The sequence below is a fragment of the Podarcis liolepis genome (assembly GCF_965112155.1).
Source record: "Podarcis liolepis genome assembly, chromosome: 10".
In the NCBI taxonomy this organism is placed as follows: Eukaryota; Metazoa; Chordata; class Lepidosauria; order Squamata; family Lacertidae; genus Podarcis; species Podarcis liolepis.
In genome coordinates this window covers 16,916,507-16,942,795 of record NC_139562.1, presented here as the reverse complement: position 1 = coordinate 16,942,795, position 26,289 = coordinate 16,916,507, and the positions used below count along the sequence as shown (strand labels likewise).

The 26,289-nt window shown below is 46.1% G+C and overlaps 1 protein-coding gene across 3 annotated transcripts; it reads right to left on the bottom strand.

Moving 5' to 3' along the window:
- Positions 1 to 18,586, bottom strand: LOC310686910 (perilipin-3-like). 3 transcript variants are annotated; one of them, XM_083461435.1, is made up of 8 exons: positions 18,362 to 18,586; positions 17,668 to 17,751; positions 13,807 to 13,892; positions 12,662 to 12,857; positions 10,325 to 10,407; positions 8,323 to 8,587; positions 6,174 to 6,370; positions 1 to 573 (listed from the first exon to the last, which is right to left on the bottom strand). In XM_083461435.1, exons 1-8 carry the CDS (start codon positions 18,426 to 18,428, stop codon positions 139 to 141), a joined length of 1,413 nt encoding a protein of 470 aa, XP_083317561.1. In that variant the 5' UTR covers positions 18,429 to 18,586; the 3' UTR covers positions 1 to 138. The 3 variants fall into 3 exon arrangements, with proteins under 3 accessions (XP_083317561.1, XP_083317562.1, XP_083317563.1); XM_083461436.1 differs by having other exon boundaries at positions 18,312 to 18,580; XM_083461437.1 differs by lacking the exons at positions 17,668 to 17,751; positions 18,362 to 18,586 and adding an exon at positions 15,160 to 15,461.
- Between the last annotated feature and the right edge of the window lie 7,703 nt (positions 18,587 to 26,289).

The window sequence follows — 26,289 nt, the reverse complement described above, 5'->3', positions numbered from 1 at the left end:
TCTAATTCACTCATTTACTGCCAGGCTGCTGTTGTGCCTAGGATTTAATCTAAGAACCAAGCCCTTTAAAAATGCCCTCAAGTCCACATTGCACACTTTCCTCCTCTGCCTTCTACAGGTGAACAAGACCCAGAGGGCTCAGGTGGTTGGGGTTGCTGCTGCCAGGAAGCTGGTCCTGGATTCCTGCTGCCCAGAAAGGGTGCCTCGAGACGCCTGCCCACTCCGCGTGATCTTGAGGGCCCTTATGGCGCTGCCAGGGCAGGTCTTGCATCTGCAGCTGTTTGTGAAGAAGCAAAAGGGCAGGGACTGCGACACGTAGTTCAAAAGCGCGTTCAGGTTCTCCTCCTCGGACATTCTCTCCCACACCCGGGTGAAGATTCTTCGGCAGAGATCCTGCAGGCATTCTAGGGTGGAGAGGGCCATCTTGAGTTCCTCGAGGGCGTAAGAGGCCTGGGGGACATTCTCGTGAAACTGGGAGGATAATTCTTCCACACTGAAGAGGACGATCAGGTAGATGGTCCTCAGCGGGAGTGTGACCGTATAGTACAAGGCGGCCAGCCAAGCCTTCCATTCCTGAAATGCAGACATCCATTGGAGAATATATATATTTAAAAAACAACAACTATAGATGACTTATTCCAAGTCATGACCTTTGGTCCACCTAGTGTGGTGGAGCACTTAGAGCAGCTTCTCTCAACCTTGGGTTGTTGGACTACAACTCCCATCATCCCTAGCTGGCAGGACCAGTGCTGCATCAGGGATGATGGGAATTGTTGCGCAACATCTGGGGACCCAAGGTGGAGAAAGGCTGGATTAGACTACAGCTGGAGGGAGTACTGTGTCCAATTCCAGGCACCACAATGTAAAGAGGATATTGACAAGCAGAGGAGGGCAACCAAGATGATCAAAGGTCTGGGTTGGACTAGATGACCCTTGGGATCCCTTCCAGCTCTAAGATTCCACAATTCTAGAGTGTTGAACAAAGACATGGGAGATGGGGCTTCAGGCAGGAGTCTTTGCTAGCCTTATCTCAAGATGCCAGGACTCCAACCTGCAACCTTCTGCATGCAAAGCTTTTCTCCTGCTACTGAGCTATGGCCTCGCCACACTTAAAGAGAGATTTTGACATGGCGGATGTGACATAATGCAAGGATAAAGTTGCCAACTTTTCCACTAGCCCCTGCTCCTCAAGCTTTTTTTACTGTGGATCAGCTTACAGGGAGGTGGTCACCCTTAACTTTCTGCTGTGGACTTTGTGCTGTGAACTTGCTGAACTCTGTGGATCATGCTGACGACACACCCAGGAGCTGGCCAGCATGTGCATTTTGGGTGCCAAACGCAAGCCAGACTGGGTCAGATCCACCCAGGGGCGCCGACTTATAAAAAATATTGGGGGGGCCCATACCGGGGTCCTGCCCCGGGAAGTTTTCTAAGTTCCAATATCAGCGGCGCCCGGCAGAGCAGCCCTCTCGGCCACGGCAGCCTGGCTCTCCCAGCCCCCGGGGGCCGCCCTCCTCCCTCGTGCACCCGCAGCGTTCCCGCCCGGGGAGGCGGCGCCCCCAAGGACTCAGGTTCGGTTGTACCTGAGAAGCCGAGCACCTTGGCTCCCAAACAAATCGGCTTCTGAACAATCGAAACCCGGAAGTGAGTGTTCTGGTTTTCAAATGATTTTTGGAGGGCGAACATCCGGTGCGGCTTCCGATTGGCTGCAGGGGGCTCCTCTGGCAGAAGCCGCACTCTGGTTTTCAAATGGTTCCAGGAGTCCAATGGACTCCCGGAACGCATTCTGTTCGAGAACCAAGGTACAGTGGACGCTCGGGTTGCGAACGTGATCCATGTGGGAGGCACGTTCGCAACCCGCAGTGTTCGCAACTCACATTGCTGCGTCTGCGCACACACAGGTTGTGATTTAGCGCTTCTGCTCATGCACAAGTGCCGAAACCTGGAAGTAACCCATTCCGGTACTTCTGGGTTTCAGTGCATCCATAACCTGAAAATGCTTAAGCTGAAGCATCTGTAACCCGAGGTATGACTGTATGTACCAGTCCTAAGGAACTGGCCAAGTAAGGCAATCAGCATCTGCAGGTCCCTTGACAGACAGGAGAGAAGCCACACTCTTGGATTTCTGTTGGTAGATGCCTCTTCCTGAGATGCTTGTATTATGCTAATCATAGAATCATAGAGACAGAAGGGACCCCAAGGTCATCTAGTCCAGCCCCCTGCAATGCAGGAATCTTAGCTCAAGCATCCCTGACAGATGGCCACCTAGCCTCTCCCAGGGAGCAGAGACCGTCTGAACAGCTCTTATTGTCAGAAAGCTCTTCCTGATGTTGAGCCGGAAAAGTCTTTCAAAGCTGCTGCACACCTTTGTTTGGGGTCCTCCCCTCCTTGCAAATGTCAGTGGGAAGGAGGGCTCTGTTTCAACAGAAAAATAAAGATTCCCCCTTTCTTCCAGCTTCCACTCATTCGTCTCCGACTGATAATGGACTTGGGAGGCTTTGAGCCCCTTGGGGAGCTGAGCTGTAAAGGACAACCTCCAATTTTCATGCATCAGAAGGAGCCCAGGAGCCCCATCGGGGCTTACCCTGTGCAGGCTGGTTCCCCCCCCCCCCACACACAAACACACACACTGGGTTGCAATTTTGTGGGTCAGCTTTGGCTGGGAGAGGCAGCCCCCGTTAAGTCTCTGCCAGCCCAATAGCACAGCCCCCCCCCCGCCAAGTCCATGGCAGGAGACAGGCAGCAGCACCCAGACCCCAGAGGCTGCCCTTGGGACTGGCGTTCCCACACTGCCGCCTCCGCAACAAAGGCCAGTGGCCAAGTCCCCCCCCCCCAGCCGCTTCCTTGGTCCCACAGGAAAGCCAGGCAGGGGCTGCACATCCTGCCCTCCGCCTCTTCCTGCTGCCCCCAACAGACAACCAGGCCTGCAAGCTTCCTCTTCTGACATCGCCCAGGCCCCCACACAGCCCCCCACCAGCAAAACACCCAGGAGTTTGAAGGGACCCGAGGGCCACGCAGCCAAGGGGTCTAACTCTGCAGGGAAAAGCTTCCTGTCTTTCCTCTGCCCCCTCCCCACCGGAAAGGGATGGTGGCTGCAGGCTCTGCCCCCCCCCCTTAACATCTGCAAAATGATTAAGGCTGATACATTGTGTTACAGGATTTTATCTAGGTAACTTCCCTGAGCTGTCAAGTTGAAAGGGTACATTCAGGCATAATATTTGCAACATTTAACAACTTTAAAGATGTCGTCCCCCCCCCTGTAATTTCCATAACAGTTGGAAGGACAAAAATATAACCTCCTATGACAACTCCTGCAACCCATGAGCTTTCAGACAAAGATCATGCATGGACAAATGTAAAGATCTTTGGAAAGTATTGATCGAAACCACAGTAACAAACAAATCAATGTATCTTCAAGGGAAAGAATAAGTAGATCCATTTGCATATATAGCTCTGTAGGCTTAATGAGATTCCCACAAAACATTAGGAAGGCCTTTCTGGTGGTGAGAGCAGTCAGACAGGGGAAGGGGCTTTTAGGGAGAGGTCGGGGGGGGGGGGCATCTGCCAGGGATGCTTTAGCTGTGAGTCCTGAATTGCTGGGGGTTGGACTGGATGACCTTTGGGTCCCTTCCACCTCTATGATTCCATGACCTTTAAGGGAAGTCACCTCCATCTTCGTCTCAGAGCAGATGCCCACAAGCCCTGGGCGGGAAGAGCCCGAGAGAGAGAGAGCCCGAGAGAGAGAGAGAGAGAGAGAGAGAGCCCGAGAGAGAGAGAGAGAGCGAGAAAGAGAGAGAGAGAGAGAGCGAGAGAGAGAGAGAGACCGAGAGAGAGAGAGCCCGAGAGAGAGAGAGAGAGAGAGAGAGAGAGAGAGACACCGAGAGAGAGAGAGAGAGAGACACCGAGAGAGAGAGAGAGAGCGAGAGAGAGAGAGAGAGAGAGAGCGAGAGAGAGAGAGAGACCGAGAGAGAGAGAGCCCGAGAGAGAGAGAGAGAGAGAGAGAGAGAGACACCGAGAGAGAGAGACACCGAGAGAGAGAGAGAGAGAGAGACACCGAGAGAGAGAGAGAGAGAGAGAGAGAGAGAGAGACCGAGAGAGAGAGAGAGAGAGAGCCCGAGAGAGAGAGAGAGAGAGAGACACCGAGAGAGAGAGAGAGAGAGAGAGAGCCCGAGAGAGAGAGAGAGAGAGAGACACCGAGAGAGAGAGAGAGAGAGAGAGAGCCCGAGAGAGAGAGAGAGAGAGAGAGAGAGCGAGAGAGAGAGAGAGAGCCCGAGAGAGAGAGAGAGAGAGAGCGCAGCCAAGCCCCCTTCACCGCCTGCCCCCCCCCGCCAGCCCCCTCTCCCCTCCTCCCTAGGCGGCAGCTCCGCCATGACCACAAACGGCGGCGGCAGCAGCAGCAGCCGCGCGCGGCCCGGGCTCCCCTCGCCGGCCGCGGGAGCCAAGGCGCGCGATAATTTGCTTAAATTATGTCAGCGGCGCCCGGCAGAGCAGCCCTCTCGGCCACGGCAGCCCGGCTCTCCCAGCCCCCGGGGGCCGCCCTCCTCCCTCGCGCAACCGCAGCGTTCCCGCCCGGGGAGGCGGCGCCCCCAGGAGAGGCGGCAGCAGCAGCCGCGCGCGGCCCGGGCTCCCCTCGCCGGCTGCGGGAGCCAAGGCGCGCGACGAGGGAGCCAAGGCGCGCGATAATTTTTTTAATTATTGGGGGGGCTGAGCCCCCCCAATAAAATTTTTGAGGGGGCTCGGGCCCCCTCAGGCCCCATGGGGTCGGCGCCTATGGATCCACCTGGAAATCCACTGAATCTGAACAGTGCCAAGTGCAAGGTGCACACTGGCAGTGGGGAAATCAGGAGTGCACGGTTAGTGTCCTGGTCACCCTTCCCCCAGCACAGCTTGCATTTAATGTTGTTTAAATTTGGAGCATAAATTCCCTTTCCCATACAGTGGTGCCTCGCAAGACGAAATTAATCCGTTCCGCGAGCCTCTTCGTCTAGCGGTTTTTTCGTCTTGCGAAGCAACCCTATTAGCGGATTAGCGCTATTAGCGGTTTAGCGGCTATTAAAGGTTTAGCGGCTATTAAAGGCTTAGCGGATTAGCGGCTAAAAGGCTATTAGCGGCTTAGCGGCTTAGAAAAAGGGGGGGAGTGGAAAAAAATCGGAACACTTGCAAGACGTTTTCGTCTTGCAAAGCAAGCCCATAGGGAAAATCGTCTTGCGAAGCAGCTCAAAAACGGAAAACCCTTTCGTCTAGCGGGTTTTCCGTCTTGCAAGGCATTCGTCTTGCAGGGCACCACTGTACATTTATTTTAGTTTGTGGACTCAATGGTCTTCTGCTCTCCTCTCTCTCTCTTTACATGGCAGTGTACTTCTCATTCTGCAGCGTGTATGTATAAACCAGAGCTTTCCAAACATTACTGTGTCAGTTGCAGTGTGTAGGTGTGTTGTGTGAACGCTCCCCATGCTCTTCCCAGGGCTAGAAAGGGGTTAGTTTAACCTCTGGACATGGGTGGTGCTGTGGTCTAAACCACTGAGCCTCTTGGGCTTGCCGTTCGGAAGGTTGGCAGTTCGAGTCCACCCAATAGGGTGAACTCCCGTTGCTGTGTCCCAGCTCCTGCCAACCCAGCAGTTTGAAATCACACCAGTGCAAGTAGATAAATAGGTACTGCTGCAATGGGAAAGTAAACAGCGTTTTCAGGCACTCTGTTTTCCGTCACAGTGTTCTGTTGCGCCAGAAGCGGTTTAGTCCTGCTGGCCACATGACCTGGAAAGCTGTCGTGGACAAACACCGGCTCCCTCGGCCCAAAAGCGAGATCAATGCCACAACACCATAGTCGCCTTTGACTGGACTTAACAGTAAAGGGGCCCTCTATATTTTACCTTCCTTTAGTTTAACCTCTGCTTTGCTAGTAAACTGAATTACTGTGTCAGTAAATGATGCATCTCTAAAAAGTGTGTCACGAATACGAAAAGTTTGGAAAGTTCGGGTGTAGAATTTGACCCTGATGACACAGTTGCCCCCCATTCTCCCGCCCTCTCTCTCACATACACCATCCTTGGGGCTAATCTAAGAAATATTTCAGCCTCGAAAACTTTTTGTTTTCAAAGGAGATGTGATTGTTTCCTCCCAGCCCAGAGCGACATAGGAGGGGGAAAGAAGAGGCAGGGGAAATGTGCTCTTACCGCATAGCAGTTTTCCGTGACCTTTTGGAGGCTCTGGCACGTGTGGCTGATGCGGCGCTGAGACTGCATCGAAGCATAGTGTTGGAATTTGTTCAGCAAGGAAAGCAAGCAGACCATGTACCCTTCGCACCTGATCTGCGCCTGCACTTCCTCCTTGGAATCCCCCAATCCACATTTAGAACATGTCCGAGTCTCATCTGAAACGAAAGAAACATCACTGTGTGATCATGAAGGGAGACAGAAGGTTGCAGCTGGAGATTGCAGCAGCCCTGTGTTCGAGGTGGCCCCAGTTATTTTTGCAAGGTGTTGGGATCCATGGCCAGGAGACATCTCCATGAGCCAGTTACCATGTACACAGTGTTTCCCTACGCTGGGGATTAACCATGTTGGCATTCTTGGGCACCATTTTATAAGTTAAATTGTAATCACATTTTATGCCCGAATGGCAGAGCCATTGTTTAAAGCTTTTCATGTAGCAACGGTGGGTCCATTGATTTCTGTGGGTCTACTCTGAGTAAAACTTAGCAGAATAATACCCAGTCGTATGTGTTTTTCCCACTGCAGCGGAAAATGTATGTGTGGGGGTGTGTGAAAGAGGATGAAATGCCTTACTTTTCCCAGTCACCACCCCCCAGAAAATCTCTGGGACCTGCCAGTTAGTCTGGCTGCCATTCCCTCCCCACACCTGCAGAGATGTCCTGGGAATTATGCTATTTCATCACTTATCTTTCAAGATGACTTTGGGAAGGCTGCCCCCCTCCAATAATGCCCTCATTTCACCACATTGCCTACCCCCTTTGCAAAATTTCTGAAATCTCTCTTCCCATTTTGCTACCTACAGATAGGACAGTGAGCTGTGGAGGGATAATTTCATCTAGGGCCTAATATTTTCACAGATACTGACCCCCCTCGTGAGTGGTCAGGCTCCATAATAAATTTAGGACATCTAAGTGGTAGAGGCTTCACAGTTAATGGAGCATGTATACACATTTGTGTTTTTTTTAAAAAAAAACAACAACAACCCAACACTAGAAGAGCATAAAGTTGTGGAAAGATGCTCATGGGGCTGACTCAGCCTTAGACATTTATGATTTGTCTAAATCAGGAGCATGGAATCTCAGGCTTGGGGAATACAGTGGTGCCTCGCAAGACGAAAAGAATCCGTTCTGTGATTCTCTTCGTCTAGCGGTTTTTTCGTCTTGCGAAGCAAGCCCATTGACGGATTAGCGGATTAGCGCTATTAGCGGCTTTTAGCGGCTTATCTGCTGATCGGATCAGCTGATAAGCGGCTTAGTGGCTTAGAAAAAGGGGGGGGAAGGGGAAAAAACCATCAGGAACTCGCAAGACATTGTCGTCTTGCGAAGCAAGCCCATAGGAAATTCGTTTTGCAAAGCACCTCCAAAATGGAAAACTCTTTCGTCTAGCGAGTTTTCCGTCTTGCAAGGCATTCGTCTTGCGGGGCACCACTGTAAATATGGCCCTCTAGTCCTCTCTATGTGGCCCTCCAGGCTCACCTCATGCCACACATCCTCCCCCAAGCCACACCCCTCACTGGCTTTGTTTGCCTGTGCAGAATGCGTCCTTGAGGTCTGGGTATTGCTTCTTGCTTGCTGGATAGAGAGGAGTATGTGCAGTGCTTTTTGTCAAGAAAAATTGGTGCCAGAACTCGCCATGAAATTGCAAGTTGCCGGGCAACCTGGGGCAGCCCTGAAGAGCTGTTGGTTTGACAACAGAAGCATTCACCGCTAAAAAAACTACAGAGTCATAGATCTTGAAAAAGTGTAGACTTGCACACACTGGCCAGCTTCTGTTTTGACTTGAAATGTTTGTTTGGGGCTTTTCGTAAATACATAAAGGCAAGAATGGTGCCCACCTGAGAGATGCCGGAACTGTGCTCTGGCTGAAAAAAAGCACTGGGCATGTCTAGGAGCTAGTCTACTGTCCAAAGGGGTACTTTGCCTCTGTACCTGCCCCCCCCCAGGCGTGTGACCACCAGAATTTGCCCAGAAAGGAATGTGGCACTTGAGCTGAAAGATTTCTCCCACCCCAGGTCTAAATCTTGGTTGTACTTTGTCTGCACGTATCATTAAGATAAAAAAACCACTCTGTGCTGTACAGGTAGGGGGAAAGCACTCTAGGGAGCCCTTACTCATATCTTCATCGGCAACCAGGAGATAGTGATTTATAAATGCATGGGACCTGCCCAGCATGGTGTCCACACTGGCCCTGGCCATCTGGCCAACTCTCGTCCCCATCAACAGGCTCATACTCCCAGTCACCATGGACGTTGTGGTCCTCACGCTACCCTGGACAGCATCTCTGGTCATGTCAACCATCCCCGATAGCCTGCGGGTCATGGCGCTCTTTGCATATGTGACTTTAGAAGACATCATCTCCTTCGTACCAGAGACAACCTGCAAGAGTAAGAAGACAGACCCTGGTGGAAATATTGGAAACTAGAATCATAGAATCATAGAGTTGGAATAGACCACAAGGGCCATTGAGTCCAACCCCCTGCCAAGCAGGAAACACCATCAGAGCACTCCTGACATATGGTTGTCAAGCCTCTGATTAAAGACCTCCAAAGAAGGAGAAAAAACTAGCTTTTGTCTTGGGTACTGTGAATTGTAGCTCTGTGAGGGGCAAACTGCAGTGCCCTGGCTTCTTTGCAAGGGAGACATGTGCTCTAAATTTATGGTGCATGGGATGCGACCTGAGTTTACCTCTGTGGTTTTTTATTATTTAATTTAAAAAATTATTTATGATTTTCAATTTTATGATAATTTTATACATTTTATTATCATTTTAACATTTCAAAACTTGGCTTCCTTCCCCCCTCTTTCTGCAATTCCTTAAATTTATTTTTAATATTCTCTGCATATCCAAATTAACTTAATTTGCTCATTTATTCATCTACTTTAGATATATATACGTTTAATAAAACTGCAGGTTATTACAATAATCCTGCCAATGTTCTTATCTGTTTACAGTTTATTTGTAAATATTCAGTAAACCATTTCCATTCTTTTAAACAAAGTTTGTTATCTTGATTTCTTATTTTTCTGCTAGGTTTTGCCATTTCTGCACATTCCATAAGCTTTGTATCCATTCTACTTTTGCTGGGACTTCTTTCCATTTTGGGGCAAGTAACATTCTTGCCTCTGTAGTAGCATACATGAATAGATTTCTAGACAGTTTGGGTAGTTCTGTCCCTATAATTCCCAAAAGGCAAGCTTCTGGGTTTGCTTTTTTCCAAACGTTATTTTAAACACCATTTCCCTTTAAGCTTTAACCTTACTACAAGACCACCACATATGATAAAAAGAACCTTCTTTCTCTTTACATTTCCAACACTTATTTGATTTGGATTTATACATTTTTGCCAATTTACTCGGTGTTAGGTACCATCGATATATCATTTTCATATAATTTTCTGTTAGACCAATAACATGCTCTAAATTTTATGTTTGTATTCCACAGTCGTTCCCATGCTTCCATATCTATATTATGACCAATATCTTTTGTCCAATGTACAGTGGTGCCCCGCAAGATGAATGCCTCGCAAGACGGAAAACCCGCTAGACGAAAGGGTTTTCCGTTTTGGAGGTGCTTCGCAAAACGAATTTCCTATGGGCTTGCTTCACAAGACGAAAATGTCTTGCGGGTTCCTGCGGGTTCCCCCCCCCTTTTCCCCAAGCCGCTAAGCCGCTTATCAGCTGATCCTAAGCCGCTAAGCCACTTAACAGCTGATCCGCTAAGCCGCTTATCAGCTGATCCGCTAAGCCACTTAACAGCTGATCTGCTAAGCCGCTAAACCGCTTATCAGCTGATCCGCTAAGCCCGCTAAGCCGCTAATAGCGCTAATCCGCTAATCCGCTAATGGGCTTGCTTCACAAGACGAAAAAACCACAAGACGAAGAGACTTGCGGAACGGATTCTTTTCGTCTTGCGAGGCACCACTGTATCTGCCCTCTGTGTTTCAAGAGGACCATCTTTTCTCTTGGTTTTGGGCTGCTTTGAACTGTGGGTCATTTGTGGCATTCTTCACCTCTATTTGTGATGTTTTAAAGATGTTGCAAAGTGCCCAGAGACTTATTCGAAATGACCTAAATAAATGTTTACAATCTTCTGGGAGGCAGACAACTGCTCACCTGATCAGCCGTCTGTTGAAAGATGGGCATCTTCTCTTCCACTGTATCTAAGCCTCGACAGGCATACCTGTTTGCTGTTGCAACTAAGAGAGACAGAGAGAGGAAGACACGTTGGTTTTTGTTATGGTTGCTGTCATGAGTCCCTTTCAGTCTCACTAAAACAACTGAGCTTTGAATTACTTTGGATTTGGATTTGATATCCCACTTTATCACTACCCTAAGGAGTCTCAAAGTGGCTAACAATCTCCTCTCCCTTTCTCCCCCACAACAAACACTCTGTGAGGTGAGTGGGGCTGAGAGACTTCAGAGAAGTGTGACTGGCCCAAGGTCACCCAGCAGCTGCATGTGGAGGAGTGGGGAATCGAACCCAGTTCGCCAGATTATGAGTCCACTGTTCTTAACCACTACACCATGCTGGCTTTCACTTACTTACTTATAACAAAAATATTACACAAAGCAATCACACAAGGAACTTTGGCAATGGTTACAAAATACTGGTAGGGTGAAAATCTATCAATTGTTCTTTCTCTCAGTCCCTCATTTTTCCAATGTCCATTTTATTTTTCTATGGACTTATCCACACTTACCTTTCGTTCGTGCTTTCCAGGCATGGTCCACACTTTAAAGCTCTGTGTCTGAGCATCCTTTTTTTCTTTTTTTGCTCCAGAGCTTTCCCCATGAAAACCCGCTCTTTAAAAGCACAGTTTCCGCTGTCCCTCATCCCAAAGGAAACATGAACCTTGACTCAGTGCCTGGAACCCCTGGAATCTCACATCCCTCCAAGATCGCAACAATAACAAGAGCAATAAATCAATTAATCTAACAGCACACAGTTAAATAGCCAAGATACTGAGGGCAGGCCTATGTTTCTGATTCAGGAAATCAGGAAAACATCAACTGCATTTCTAACCTGGAAGAAATTACCCAACACAACTTTTGTACAGGATTTTGAATTTGATTCCCCTGTAATTTCTTACTGCTGTCTGAACAAACCTTTACTTTTCCCACCACTGGTGTGATTATTTGGCTGATCAGTTTTGGATTTCTGTCTGTAACAACCAAATTCAGCAGCAGATCCTCCTGTTTTTTCTTGGTGGACTACTGAGCAAAGTAGAACAGGGACTTACTCGAATCAGTGGCGTAGGAAGGGGGGTGCAGGCCGCCCCGGGTGTCATCAATGAGGGGGTGCGCCCGCCTCCCGGCACTACCATCATGAACTGGGGGGGGGGCTGGCACCGGTTTGGGGAGCCATGGGGGGGGGGCGAATCCTGACTCCATCCCACTGAAGATGTGGGGGCAGGGGCGACCTTGAAAGCGGAACCTTCTGCAGGAAAACACAACACGCACAAACAGGCCCCCTGCAGCGGCGAGTGTCTTTCAAAGCACAAGCAAAGCAACCGGTGACTTTAGTTTACCCCGTGTCCCCACACTGAGCAGCCTTGCAAGGCTCAGATCTGGGGAGGAGGTGGGTGCCAGAAGGGCACAACAGCCTCCGCTCAGGGCTGGGGTTGCTCCAGCAGCGGTGGCGGTTGGTTGCATGATGCTTGTCCCGCCCCCTCCCACCCCAGGCATCTTGGAGCCACGCTTCGCCACTGACTAGAATCTGTTTACAGGGTTCCAGAAAGTTCCTGCACTCTGCTAGACCTCCTTTCCAATGTAGGAAGGATTCCTAAACCCAGAGAAGCTTGAATAGATTGTTGTGTGTGTTGATAGCAGTGGCAATTTGAGGGCGATTGTTACGTACAGTGGTACCTCTGGTTGCGAACTGAATCCGTTCCGGAGGACCATTTGCAACATGAAAAGAGCGCAACCCGCAGCGGCGTGTTTGCACACGCGCGGGTTGTGATTCGCCGCTTCTGCACATGCACATGACATCATTTTGCGCTTCTGCACATGCGCGAGCGGCGAAACCAAGAAGTAACCCTTTCCGGTACTTCCGGGTCGCCGCAGGACGTAACCTGAAAGAACATAACATGAAGCGGACGTAACATGAGGTATGACTGTACTAAGCTTGGATCCTGGAACAATAGGCAAGTAGGGTCCTAGAATGCAACAACTGATTGGCCTGCAGGAAAAGACCAATCAGGCTCCAGGAGGGAAGCAGAATCAGCCAATCAGATGGGACTAATTGTGTAAATAATGTATATAAAAGCCTGAGGTTTTTTTGGGGGGCAATAAAATCACTGTTTTACAAGCTGCAATAAAGAGCATGAAATCACTACAGGACTCCGAGTATATTTCAGCGATTGTGGGCTAGCTTGTCAATAAATGCTCATTGCCATCTCTTCAGCTAATTCTAGCTCGTTGCATTTAGCCCTCTGCCTCAGTTTTACTCACTCTGAGGTTCAAATGTGGTCAGAAGTGGCTGTGCCTTGTTGATGGCAGCTCCAGTGATGGTCTTCATGCCTTTCTCTGCCCCACCACACACTGTCTGAAGGTAGGAGCTTTTTCTCTTAATGGAGGTGTAGTTTGAAGAAACTAAGTCGCAGACAGAGCACACCAAGGGGAGGCTGCCAACTCTCTTCAAGACATTCTGACATGGAAACCAAAGCCAGATCTTTGTTATTTAAGCCATCAGTTGTACAATAAATAAATAAATAAACCATTCAGAGCACAGTTCAAACAAAACAACACGTCCACACTAGGGCAGTACCAATAAACAATAGCATATCACAAAAGAAGCAGAGGCCACGATTTGTAATACAAGTCAATACTATAACCCGAAGTTAGCAACCCTCCGTGTCTGGGTGGACTTTATAATTTTATTTTAAACATTTGTTATATTAATTAGTCACTTGCTTTTCAAAAATGAATCTCAAAGTGACTTCCAAAAAACAATAGAACTTAAAACAAAGACAAAACAACTTAAAATACACTAGTTTAGATCAAGTTTATGCTCTGAGATCTGCTGAGATTCTCCCAGTGCCCTGCCTTTCATACTGTGGTTCTTTGATTCCGTTGCAAGTGAGGGATGGATGGACCAGTCACTTTTCCTGATGCTCCATCGTAGAGCCATTCCATCATGTCTTTACAGACTTTCCAGAATAATGCCCCCGAAAACCCACATGTAAACTATCACACATTTTGTACATACTTTGCTTGTATAACACACATTTTTTTGGTGCATTCTCCCCTTTAAACATGCATTTTGTATGAGGTTCTTTCAAAAACAAAATAACACATTTATTTTTGCACCTTTGGGGAATTGAGATGGCATTGCAAAACCTGGAGAGATGGGTAATCTGAGGAGAGAATAAGATAGCAAAAAGGAGTGTAGCCCAGAAAAAAAAACTGGAAGAAGAAAAGAACAAAGTGGGGAGTATTCATCTAAACACTTGTTCTAATACAACTTTAAGCTGTGCCATCTAATTTCCTGCTTTGGAGAGTTGGGGGAAAGGTTGGGAAAGTTACATCACATAGCTAAAAACTGTTTTTGTTAGATACCACCTATGGTATGCAAACGAGCTTGAATACACAACTACCTCATCCTCAAGACTTTCGTCAGAGGTCTCTGAAGACGTAGCAGAAGGTTCTGGCTTCGCAGAAGACATGATGCGTTCCGTGGTCACTGGAAGTGCAGAGAACAGAAAGCAATTGTGTCGGGGGCAATCATGGCCCAATTAACGGCCACAAATAGCTCCGTTGCCAGGTTGCTGCCAGTGGAAGCAGAAGATGGGAAACCCGGGTTCAAGTCTCCATTCAACCATGAAACTCAGCGGGTGGCCCTGGACCTGTAACTATCATTCAGGCTGACCTACCTCACGGGGTGTTGTGAGGATGTAATGTTTATGTGTGTGTAGGGGGGGGGGGGAGCCCAGCAGGCCACTTTCAGAAGGAAGCTGGAATATAAGTGCAGCAAGTAAATCAATTTTTTAAAAAACAGGCTATGCCTTTCCATACTGGGAAACTTTCCCATTGATAATGAGGCTTGAAAGCACTCACACTGTCTCTAAATTTTTAAAACAACAACAATAAGACCGTACTTTTATTATTTACACCCTGCCCATTTGACTAGGTTGCCCCAGCCACTCTGGGCAGCATCCAACATATATAGAAACATAATAAAACATTAAACGTTTAAAAACTACAGATGTCTTCTAAAGGTTGTATGGTTACTTATCTCCTTGGCTCGGGGGTCACATAACTCCATACCCTCCAACATTTTTCTGATGGAAATAGAAACCTCTTAAGGAAAAGCGGGACATTCTGGAATCAAATCGGAAACCGGGACAGCTTCTGTAAATCCGGACTGTCCCTGGAAAATAGGGACCTTTGGAGGGTCTGCTTTCTGGCACCCACTGATGTTGTCATGTCTGCTATCACTCCCTTCCCTCCAAATGTTAAAGATGAGCAGTCTGTGTTGTGATGGAGCAGCTATATGCCTGCTCAAATGAAGCTAACTGGGGGACCTTGAGTCTGCACTGGTTATTTCACCAGGTTGTCATGATTAAAAAAGAGGGGGAAAGCCCTGCATTTTATTTTATTTTTACAATCAAGAGGTATATAATTTTTATGCAGTAAGTTGTGAAATAAGAAAAATGTATGTTGTGCTGAGCTCTTCGGAGGAAGGGCAGAATATAAGCTTAACAAAACTGATAACTGACATACCATCCAAGTCGATCCAGTGGCAAACAGATGTGGGCAATAGAATTTCTGGGATACAAACACCCATTGTGAGGTGGGAGTGGGCATGATCCAAAGCTCTATATAACCCTCCCCCCCCCATCCTCAAAGAAGCCTTTGGGAAAACTAGTGGCTAACCCTGTTCTTCAATCAAGCATTGTTGTCCCTATGGAATGAGCTGCGTCTCCCCCCCAGTGTTTACCCAGACTCACCAGAAGGCGACCCTATTACTGTTTTTTTCCCAGAGCAGCAACTACTTTGGACTTGGAGGAGGAAGACTGGATCATTCCATTGGGCTTATTCTTCACGCTGATGTCTTGCTATGTTAACATTTTGGGCATTTCCCATTAGAGGACTACATTGGCTCTCAGAAAGAGGCTTCCGCTGCCATGGTTTCAAAACTTCATCCCCAGGGTGAATGAGGATGGTTTCAGGAAAGATGGCGGCGTTTTGCCACTGTCTAAGACGGGTCATGGAGGGAAAACCACCAGGGTGGCCAGTGATGGGAGTTCCCATTGTTTCTTCAGCCCAGCAAGCACTGAAGGAGAGAGGAGTGCCAACCAGTCAGGCTGTACATGCAAATTAGTTTCATTATGATTGCTTGTCCAATTGGATCCAGCAGCTATGAAGGCTGCAACCCTATGCACAGCTTGCCTGGGGCTTCAGCCCCATGGAATCCATTGGGGCTTATTGCAAAGAACATTTGAACCCTACTGGATCAGACCAAGGGCCTGCCTAGTCTGCTATCTTGTTTCTCATATGAGGAGCATGACATGAGTGCAATAGCTCTTTCTTGGGGCACTTCCTCATGCCTGTTTAGTGTGGACTTGGCGCTGCTCCTGCACATAAGTCACTTTAACTGCATAAACCCTAATATTTCGCTAGGCATTTGAATCCCTCCTGCAAAACTCTCAAGGCAATCTTTGGCCAATTTTGAGAACTTTCAGATTGCTTGTATTCATTGTGTATTATGTTGTGAGCTTCCTCGGATGAACAATGCCGCCAAATAATGTCACAAATAAATATGTGCATTGTGGAAGTAGTTTTCAGTCAGTACGGTTGACCCTTTGCCCACCAGCGTACTTAAATTTTATTACAGCATGTTGTAGCTTATAAAATGCCACTAGAGGGCCATAGAACCACATTTGCTTTAAAAATTCTCCTCATGCCAGGAGAGCCTAAGTAGGTGAATCTTTCCATCCATCAGACTTGGCTACTTTTTCTCTTCTCTTTGTGGAGATCCCACAGCTGTTAAGCCTGTCATTCCTTCCAGAAAACTCCTAAGAAGTGTAAATGATCACTTGAGGTGCATCAGATACGGAGATGATTGCATTCACTTTCCTGATTATAATGCTAGAACTTCTGTCCTGGCATCTGATGTTCTGTTTACACTGCAATCAGTACCTGTCGTGCTAGGGATCTGAAACTTTTGATTGATATACCACCATATCATGCATCCACTGAATCTTCTTTTAAGTCTTTTGTTCAGTTTAGAATGCAACACATGCATTTATTTTTATTTATTTTTGGCTTGAAACCACATGGGTGTCTGATGTCAGCAACACCTCAGTTTCAAAGGGTTCCCCATCCTAAAGGCAAACCTATTCTATTACCTTGTGGAACTCATAACCACAAGTTATAGTGGTGATGTCCAAAAGCTTACATGACAGGGAGGTGGGGATTAGGCAAAATAATGGAGGACGTCCATATTCAGAAATCCCGCCCTTCTACCAAACACAGAGACAGCAGGATAAGACTGTTTTCTTTAAACCATAACTTGCTTCTGATTTTTCATAAGGCATTTGTTGTCTGCTGATGGAAGCAAAATACTGGGACAAACTGACTTTTGTCTGATCCAGCATACTATATTCTCCACATGGCCTAGCAAGTGACTTTAGGATTGCAGCAATAGTTATCTGGCAATAGTGTGGTTAAAGATACACCATAGTGACCCTGTTTGCATCTGCTAAATCACCAGGAAGGAGGACAAAACTCTGAATTTCACATAATCACATCGTTGGACGGAGCCTTGTAGGCTATTTCCATCTAATTCTCAGCTCTGAGTAGAAACTCTAGAGCAACAAGCATCCTCAATAGATGAATTTTCAGCCCACCACTCCTCTAAGTCATTAACTTCAATACTGAACTGTTCTTACTGGCTAGAGGTTCCTCCTAATGTCCAACCAAAATCTACCCTCTTTGTAATTGAAGCCCATTGGAACTACTTAAAAAAAATTTTTTTTACACTGCCTCTTAGCTTTAGAAAAGCTTCTTTGTCACCTTGCAAATTCAAAGACATAATAATGAAAAGCATGCAGTAAAAAAATAAAACAGTGCAAATGCAGGGGAGCAGATAAAATAAATAAACAGTAAAATCAGTAGACAGCTTTCATCAAAATGAGAAAAGGCTTGGGAAATAAAATAAAAAAGGTTTTCAAAGCTGCATCAAAAAGCCACTCAGGCTGTGTACACCCACGAAGTATTTCAAGCACCCCTTTCAAGAATCATGGGAACTGTAGTTTCTTAAAGGTGCTGGGAATTGTAGCTCTGTGGGTGAATTCTTTGGAGGCAACTATGATTTGAACATACATTATCTCTGTTGTGTGATGATAAAGTATTCTGCAGACAGGATACCACAACTTAAAAGTTTTTTCCTACAGGTATGTTTGACAATGGGGCCTCCAACGCTAATCTTAATAAGTGATCTTTATGTTGCTTACCTGATGGGGAGCTAATGGAGTGAGTAAAATTCTCAGGATAAATCATCATAGCAAGAGCCCGGCGCAGTTTATGTAGCTTCTTTCCTAGATTAAAAGATTGCAGCAGGGGCAAATTGGTTATCTAAATTCTGAAAAGTTTGCGCTGACAAATTTGCAGAACATTTGAACATATCCACAGATGTCCCACACAAAATAAAAACCAAACAAAACTGAAGATGAGGATCTTTTCCTTTGCACCAAATTCTTAAGAAGGAGAAAGCTTGTTTCTTGTTTCTGTTTATGAGGACAGGACAAAGAGAGTCGGGTGCAGAATTACCACAGAATTACCAACGTTTGGTTTCAAAAATTCTGGTCCACGAGGCAGGGGAACAAACAGAACAGGATCCAGCAAACAGGATCAACACAATATGGTGGGTCAACTGCTAGACTTTGGCCAAACCAGGGGTTTATTTTACCTGCTTTGCAGACCATAATACTGCTTAACTTAAGAGGAGGACATGTTTTTACTTGTTACAAAGAGATGGAGTGGGCAACCTCCGGCGTACATTTTGCAAATATTAATCGAAAAAGAAGTGCTATCTTAATGATTCCACACACATCCCACCCAGGGGACTGATCAATATGGCAAGAATAGTAAGGCTTACAAGATATGTAAGGTGAGCACACAGCAACAGAAATACAAATTCCGTCTCACTTTTTTTCCAGAACTTCTGCAGCTTCTCAGAGATGTCACACTCCTTTCCCTTCCCTCGAAACGGCATTTCCCTTATACAGATAGAGGGTAAGGGCTGTCATTCACAGAGTTCTAAAAACTTCCATTCCTCTGTCACCCCCACAGAGGAACGCATCAACAATCGCCCGGATTGCTGCCTTAGAATACGGAATCCCTTCGTGGGAGGACATTCTGTTCACCGCATTCAGAACTCTCCACCGGGTGGTCTCCCTCTTTTATGCCACTGATGGATCTTGAAGTGTCCCCTGAAATGCTTTCGAGCAATTAAAATTTCACAGAAGACTGGGAAACTCATGGTGGCATCTGTGATGAGGGCATAAACCTATTAGGACAAGTGCCTTAAATTTCCAGGCTAACAGACCATGTAATTCATGATGGAGGTTGCACAGTCCAGATTATGGGCCACCCCGGCTGAAGGGCTCCATTGCCATAAATATCTGTAATTTGCGTGCATTTGTGTTTGATTAATTGCCATAGCGTAGTAACAATGCTCTGTAGTGGTTCAAAGAAGAAGTAGAAGAAGAGTTTGGATTTGATATCCCACTTTATCACTACCCTAAGGAGTCTCAAAATGGCAAACAATCTCCTTTCCCTTCCTCCCCCACAACAAACACTCTGTGAGGTGAGTGGGGCTGAGAGACTTCAGAGAAGTGTGACTAGCCCAAGGTCACCCAGCAGCTGCATGTGGAGGAGCAGGGAAGCAAACCCAGTTCACCAGATTACGAGCCCACAGCTCTTAACCACTACACCACACTTTTGCTTCTCTCTGCGAGCGTATGTATGTCATAAGCAGTACTAGACCTCAAGCTTGTCTTGCAGAAATGCGCTTTCATACCCACCAAGTGTCCCAATTTCCCAGGGACAGTCCCAAAATTACAAAAGCCACTCCAGCTTCTGATTTCATCCTGGAATGTGGCTTTCCCCCCACCAGCACTGCTGTTGCCAAGCTCAGGGAAGAGGATGAGCCAGCACTTGTCCTGAGCGGTGGTGGCGGCAGCTGTGACAGAACCCACCCCCCAAGTGTCTCTATTTTCCAGGGATGTCCCTGATTTAGAGAAGCTGTCCCAGTTTCTGATTTGCCCCGCTTTTCCTTAGGCTGTCCCAATTTTCACTGGAGAAATGTTGGAGGGTATGGATTTATGTGACACCTGAGCCAAGGAGATAGGTAACAACACAACCTTCAGAAGACATCTGAAGGCAGCCCTGCAGGGTGAAGTTTTTAAATGTGTAATATTTCTTTCTGTTTTTATATATGTTGGAAGCCACCCAGAGTGGTTAGAGCAACCCAGTCAGATGGGTGGAGTATTATTATTATTATTATTATTATTATTATTATTGAATAGGATGTCCCTATTTGGAGAACTGTTGGAGGGTATGGGGTACTGACTTGGGGACAATCCTCACCAAATGCATAAGACACTGTTAGCACACATCATTCAGGTAATGAATGCATAATGGGACAGATGAGGCTGTATGCCAGAGGTGGGGAACCTGTGGCGCTCTGGATGTTGCTGGACTTCAACTCCCATCATCTCTGACCATTGGTCATGCTGGCTGGGGCTGATGGGAGTTGAAGTCCACCAACAAGCTCTGGCAGCCCACCAGACCCCCAGCTGCTACTGCTCTATATCCTGAGAGCAGACTCCATCACCAAATTTGTGGACCTAAAGCCATGCCACCTATGAGTGATTCTTGTCTGCAAAGTGGGTGGCACACTTGTCACAGCAGTCGGCATTTATTTGTGACTCAAAGGAGAGTCAACTGAGTGTAGAGATCTATAGCACATAATGTTGGGAAACTGTCTATTTAGAGCTCTAGCCAAGATCTGAGCCAAAATGGAGGAAATTAAACTTGACAGATGGACTATTTCACACAGCTCAGCACTTTACAGTATATGCAAACTATTTTTGAACACAGCTGCTCAGAAAGAGCTTGTAACATTTTCTTAGACGTCATAGGCACCTGGAAAAACAACAACTGGTAATCGGCTGAAATTGAGGCTTGCTAATATTATCTGGGCTCATTCAGTTTTGGATCAAGCTGCCAACTCTCTCTCTCTCTCTCATGACTTTTAGCATCTGAAAGACCAGCTATATTTCTACATAGATATAGATATATAGATATCTCAGTCCCACACACAAAGTGAAAAAGCACTTAATTTTAAATATTACAGTCACATCTTTACCTTATTTAGAAAATGTATTCATTTCCCTATTGAGCTATGCAATTTGTAAGTTCAAGTTTGTGGCATCCTTTGTTCCATGGTACAGCATCATTTTCGAAGTCAATCTTAACAAGCAAGCTACTACAAAATAAGGAAGCTGATTTAAATTAAGCTACAAGCCAAGCTGAAGCTCTGGTTTTCCCAGTAGTGATGTATGGAAGTGAGAGCTGGACCATAAAGAAGGCTGATCGCCGAAGAATTGATGCTTTTGAATTATGGTGCTGGAGGAGACTCTTGAGAGTCCCATGGACTGCAAGAAGATCAAACCTATCCATTCTTAAGGAAATCAGCCCTGAGTGCTCACTGGAAGGACAGATCCTGAAGCTGAGGCTCTAATACTTTGGCCACCTCATGAGAAGAGAAGACTCCCTGGAAAAGACCCTGATGTTGGGAAAGATGGAGGGCACAAGGAGAAGGGGACGACAGAGGACAAGATGGTTGGACAGTGTTCTCAAAGCTACCAGCATGAGTTTGACCAAACTGTGGGAGGCAGTGGAAGACAGGAGTGCCTGGCGTGCTCTGGTCCATGGGGTCACGAAGGGTTGGACACGACTAAATGGCTAAACAACAACAACAACAAGCCAATTGCAAATGACCAATAATTACCTTGTGGGCTGCAGGTATAATGAGGGTTTTCAGCAAGTTTCGATAGATGCTACTAAGATGGCCAAGGAGCTAAAAAGCACTACCAAACTTTGAGAAAGAGCAAGTTAGAAGGAGGAAAAAGAAATGGCTGTTTGAGTATAAGGCACCACAAGATTCCAAAAGATTTCAAGCCCTAAATGGCCTCGGCCCAGTACACCTGAAGGAGCGTCTGCACCCCCATCATTCTGCTCAGACACTGAGGTCTAGCGCCAAGGGCCTTATGGCAGTTCCCTCATTGCGAGAAGCAAAGCTACAGGGAACCAGGCAGAGGGCCTTCTTGGTAGTGGCGCCTGCCCTGTGGATCACCCTCCCATCAGATGTCAAAGAGAAAAACAACTATCTGCCATTTAGAAGACATCTGAAGGCAGCCCTGTTTAGGGAAGTTTTTAATGTGTGACAGCCAGATGGGTGGGGTACAAATAAATTATTATTATTATTATTATTATTATTCCAAAGCAAAAATTCAAAGGAGGTTTCCACTATGCTGTCTTAGACATGGCCATGCAATCTGCTGAAGAGAGATTCCAAGAGCTACAACAATATAATTCCCTGTTTGACTTTCTGAATGATACATACAGTATATAATTAAGACTACTGAAGGTCTGCAAGAATTTGGAAAAAAAAACATTGATGCACAATAGAAACAAAATATATTGATGCTGAAGATCTGGACCATAGCTCAAAGACTTCCAATGTCCATGCCGCCACAAGTAATTCTCTTCATGCTACAACAAAAACTCCTGGTGTCAGTGTCAAGTGGTGAATGCAAGTTCTCAAAACTCAATTTTTTTTAGAACTTTCATACACTTTGTTGCAAAATAGACTAGTTGGCTTGGCAACTATATCAATGGAACATGCCCAGACATCAGCACTTGACCTGAAGGAATCAGTGACAAAATTCGCAAAGGAAAAGGCATGCAAGTGAGATTTTGATGTGCCCGAGATTGAAAGTTTTGGTTTGGTGTTTGTTTGTTTTTTGTATTTGAGAAGGATAAACAGATATGGTTCTATACTTATTCTTTCAATATAAAATAAATTTAGCAGTTTCTAGTTTTGTGCTTTTCATTTTTTTATACAAAACATCTGTTTTTTAAAATTGAAATTAGGAGAGAGAGAGAGAGAGAGAGAGAGAGAGAGAGAGAGAGAGAGAGAGAGAGAAATGAGACGAGGGAAGCAAGCAAGCAGTTAACCTTGCCTAGGGCACAAAATATTTTGGCACCGGCACTGTTCCTAACAACTCTTAGCACCCTTAACAACCTACAGTTCCCGGGAATTATAGTTCTCTAAGGAAAGCCGGGACCATTTGAAGTGCTGTGATACAGCTCTAAAGACATAGCTACATTCTCTAGCCCTTAAAATTCTCAACTGATGTCTGTATCAGAAGGATTTTACAGTGTTCTTGCACTTCATGGTTCATTCCGTAGCCCACATTAAGCTGTGAGTCATCTACTTAGTTTTCTGATTGGGGGAGAAAAGCAGGAGGAATAAATACATAACCTTGCAGCAGCAGCTTCAAGACGGAAATGCTCAGAATTTTGTTCTCCAGGGGAGCAAAAAGAATAAAAGCAATCAGGTGTAATGGCAAATGGGAAGCAGAAAAATGTTTCTTCCTTTTTATTCCTAACACTTATGCAATTGTGGGTGGCAGAATAACTTTGAATTGCAAGCAATTCTTCTAAATAGACTTGGTAGAATTCAGTCCCCCCTTTAGGATTACTACGGTGTAATTTGGAGGGTGAAATTGAAGTTGTTCCTAGCCACCCATCAGCTTCTATGCTTCCGGCTATCCATTTTATTAATACAGTTTCCCCCAGCTCACCCTGCATGCAAGGATTTATTTGCTCATGCTGGGAATTATATATCACATCCTGTATTATGACTCCAACAAGCCTGCAGCTTTTGGGTTCATGCATGTGCCTCAGAGATACTGACCTTTGCAAACAGTGTAGTGATAAAAGTCTAGCTGCAGCATAAATTCTGCAACAGTATGCTGGGGTACAGTCATGATTAGGGGCATTTCACATACAGTATTTTGTTGTTGCAAATGGGGTTTGGCCAATGTGTATCCATTGCAGAGGGAGCTGCAGCTGATCCTGACTTCCCAGCGAGCGTCTTTGCATCATGCACAAATTTGCAAATGTTTGCTTCTCATATTCACAGTTTACATGCTTCTTAGGTGACTGCTTCAGAAACGTTAACATATGAGGGTGGAGGGTAGCTCAGTCGGTGGAGTGTTAGACTCTTAATTCAAGGTCGTGGGTTTGAGCTCCATGGAGGGCACAAGATTCCTGCATTGCAGAGAGTTGTCTCGTGGTCCCATTCCAACTCTACAATTCTAGAAGTTCTCAAGCCGCGTAATGCATACAAAATGCAAGTATCCGGCTAAGGTGTGCGTAAAAATGTGACTTAGTGAAAGATGCATTATATAAAAGGGAAAGATGCACTGGAAAAGTTTATACAGTGGTACCTCGGATTAAGTACTTAATTCATTCTGGAGGTCCGTTCTTAACCTGAAACTGTTCTTAACCTGAAGCACCACTTTAGCTAATGGGGCTTCCTGCCGCCCGCCGTGCCACTGCTATGAGATTTCTGTTCTCATCCTGAAGCAAAGTTCTTAACCTGAGGTAATATTTCTGGGTTAGCGGAGTCTGTAACCTGAAGCGTATGTAACCTGAGGTACCACTGTACAATGTGTATAATAGGAGGAAGTCACACAAACATGCATGTAAATTTTCATGAGGATGTAAAAATACATAAATAAAACAATGCAAACTGTTGTGGAGAGCCAGCGTGGTGCAGTGGTTAGAGTGTCAGACTAGGACCTGGGAGATCAGGGTTCAAATCTCCACTTGGCCATGAATATCTTGGGCTAGTTAGGCCTCTTAGCCTGACCTACCTCACAGGGGTTTGGTGGGAATTAAATGAGGAGGAGGAGGAGAACCATGTGGACCACCTTGAGCTCCTTGGAAAAAAGGTGGAATATAAGTGCAATAAATAAATAAATGTGGAGAACCATATTGAAGACTTGGGGTGGTGGTGGTGGGGAGAGACAGAATAGTACTGAAATTGATAGATTTACCCACCCCTATCTGGGAGTTGCACACCCCATTCTGAAATGAAACTTTATGAGGATTACGACGAGTGAAGGAAGAATGAAGTGTGCCTACAACTGCAAATTTTTTAAAGTATGCCAGCTCTCAGAAATTTGGGAGTTCTCATGCATTTTCTTCCAGAATCGCTAACTGTCCAGATCTCATTTCCCAGGATTCTTTGGGGGAAGCCATGACAATTCAGCTGACAGATAATAAATCCAATGTCAATTTGAAGTTAGGATCTGCTGCGAATGATGCCCAAGCTCCCTACGATATGTCTCCATGGTAACCTTTGCTCAGAAAGCACTGGAGATGTTTAGTGTCATGCCAAAAAGGTCAGCATCTTGCAAACAGAAATAAATTAAGGGAAATTGCTGTGACTCAGAGGCAAAAAGTCTACTTCAGGATGGCTGGGCGTCTAAAGCTATGAAGCACCTTCTTTCATTTGATTACCTCTTGAAGTAGAGAAGTGAATATATAAAGATAGGGGATGGGGGTCGTACATTTTGCTACGTCTCTTTGAGCATACCTACATGTAACAAGCATGTTTATTTGTTTTCTTATTTCAGGAAACATATCCTGAAACTCTCAGGGTGTTTATTTTACTCATTAATTTATTGAATTCATATACTGCCCTGTATCCACAGGTCTCAGGGGTAGCTTACAGTTAAAAATAAGATAAAACAAACAATTTCACAGAGAGAGAGAGAGAGAGAAACTTTGATAATTGAAACAGCAGAGAGCAGCACAACGATCAGGAACTTTTAATGCAGATGGAAACCAACAATTTAAAGCCTGGGTAAATCAGTACTGTACAAAGTAAATGTCTCTGAGAAGGAAATACTAAAGGCAGAGCACCACAACTGCTGATATTCTTTCTCAAGTAGTTCCCCACATTCAGCCACCACCCATTTGCAGTTAATAACGATGATGATGATGATCATAATGATGATGCACCCATTATCTTTTCCCTAGTTTGCAGGGTGGTTCACAGAGACAATTTTTGGCAGAAAAATGGCGGGGGGGGGGGACTTAAGAAGTCTCTCTCCTCCCTCCTTCCTGAAAACCACCTTCTCTTCCCACTTCTCACTACAGTGGAACCTCGTGTTACGTACCATCCTCCTTGCGAACGCTGCGAGTTACGAGCTCTGCTAATCTGGAAGTAGATGCCCCTTGTTGTGAACTTTGCCCCAGGATGCGAGTGGAAGTTGTGCGCCGGCAGCAGTGGGGGGTGCCATTAGTGAAAGCGTGCCTCATGTTATGAGCGGTTTTGGGTTACAAGCGCACCTCCGGAATGGATTAAGTTTGTAACCAGAGGTACCACTGTACAATCTTCATGTCTGTGTAGCACTAAGAAGAAAAAGAGACAGAATAAGAATTACGGCATGAATAAACACAAATGTGGACAGTTTATCTCAGTACAGTGGTACCTCGGGTTAAGTACTTAATTCGTTCTGGAGGTCCGTTCTTAACCTGAAACTGTTCTTAACCTGAAGCACCACTTTAGCTAATGGGGCCTCCTGCTGCCGCTGCGCCACCGGAGCACAATTTCTGTTCTCATCCTGAAGCAAAGTTCTTAACCTGAGGTACTATTTCTGGGTTAGCGGAGTCTGTAACCTGAAGCGTATTTAACCTGAAGTGTATATAACCCGAGGTACCACTGTATTGTCTATTCCAGAAGGTGGCTCTCCAGGGTGTCTCCAGAGGCGTATTTAGGGCTTCATGACCAGTTCTGCTGCACTGGGTGCTGAGCCTAGTGGGTGTTGCAGGGTGCTGCAACTATGACATAGTGAATTGAGCAGAACAGAAGGCGAGAGTCAGGGACAGGTGAATTTTGGCCTTGCACAGGGTGCTGCTGAAATCTGAAAGACCAACGTCTGCCCCTGGTGTCTCCCACCCACCATCTCATCTTTATAAGCAGGACGAAA

Coding starts and splice junctions, on each gene's coding strand:
- LOC310686910 (XM_083461435.1), bottom strand. CDS start 18,428: ATGCCGTTTCGAGGGAAGGGAAAGGAGTGTGACATCTCTGAGAAGCTG. Junction 10,408..12,661: donor GACCACATTTGAACCTCAGA/GTGAGTAAAACT, acceptor TGTCTCTCTTAG/TTGCAACAGCAAACAGGTAT. Junction 8,588..10,324: donor TTCAACAGACGGCTGATCAG/GTGAGCAGTTGT, acceptor TTACTCTTGCAG/GTTGTCTCTGGTACGAAGGA.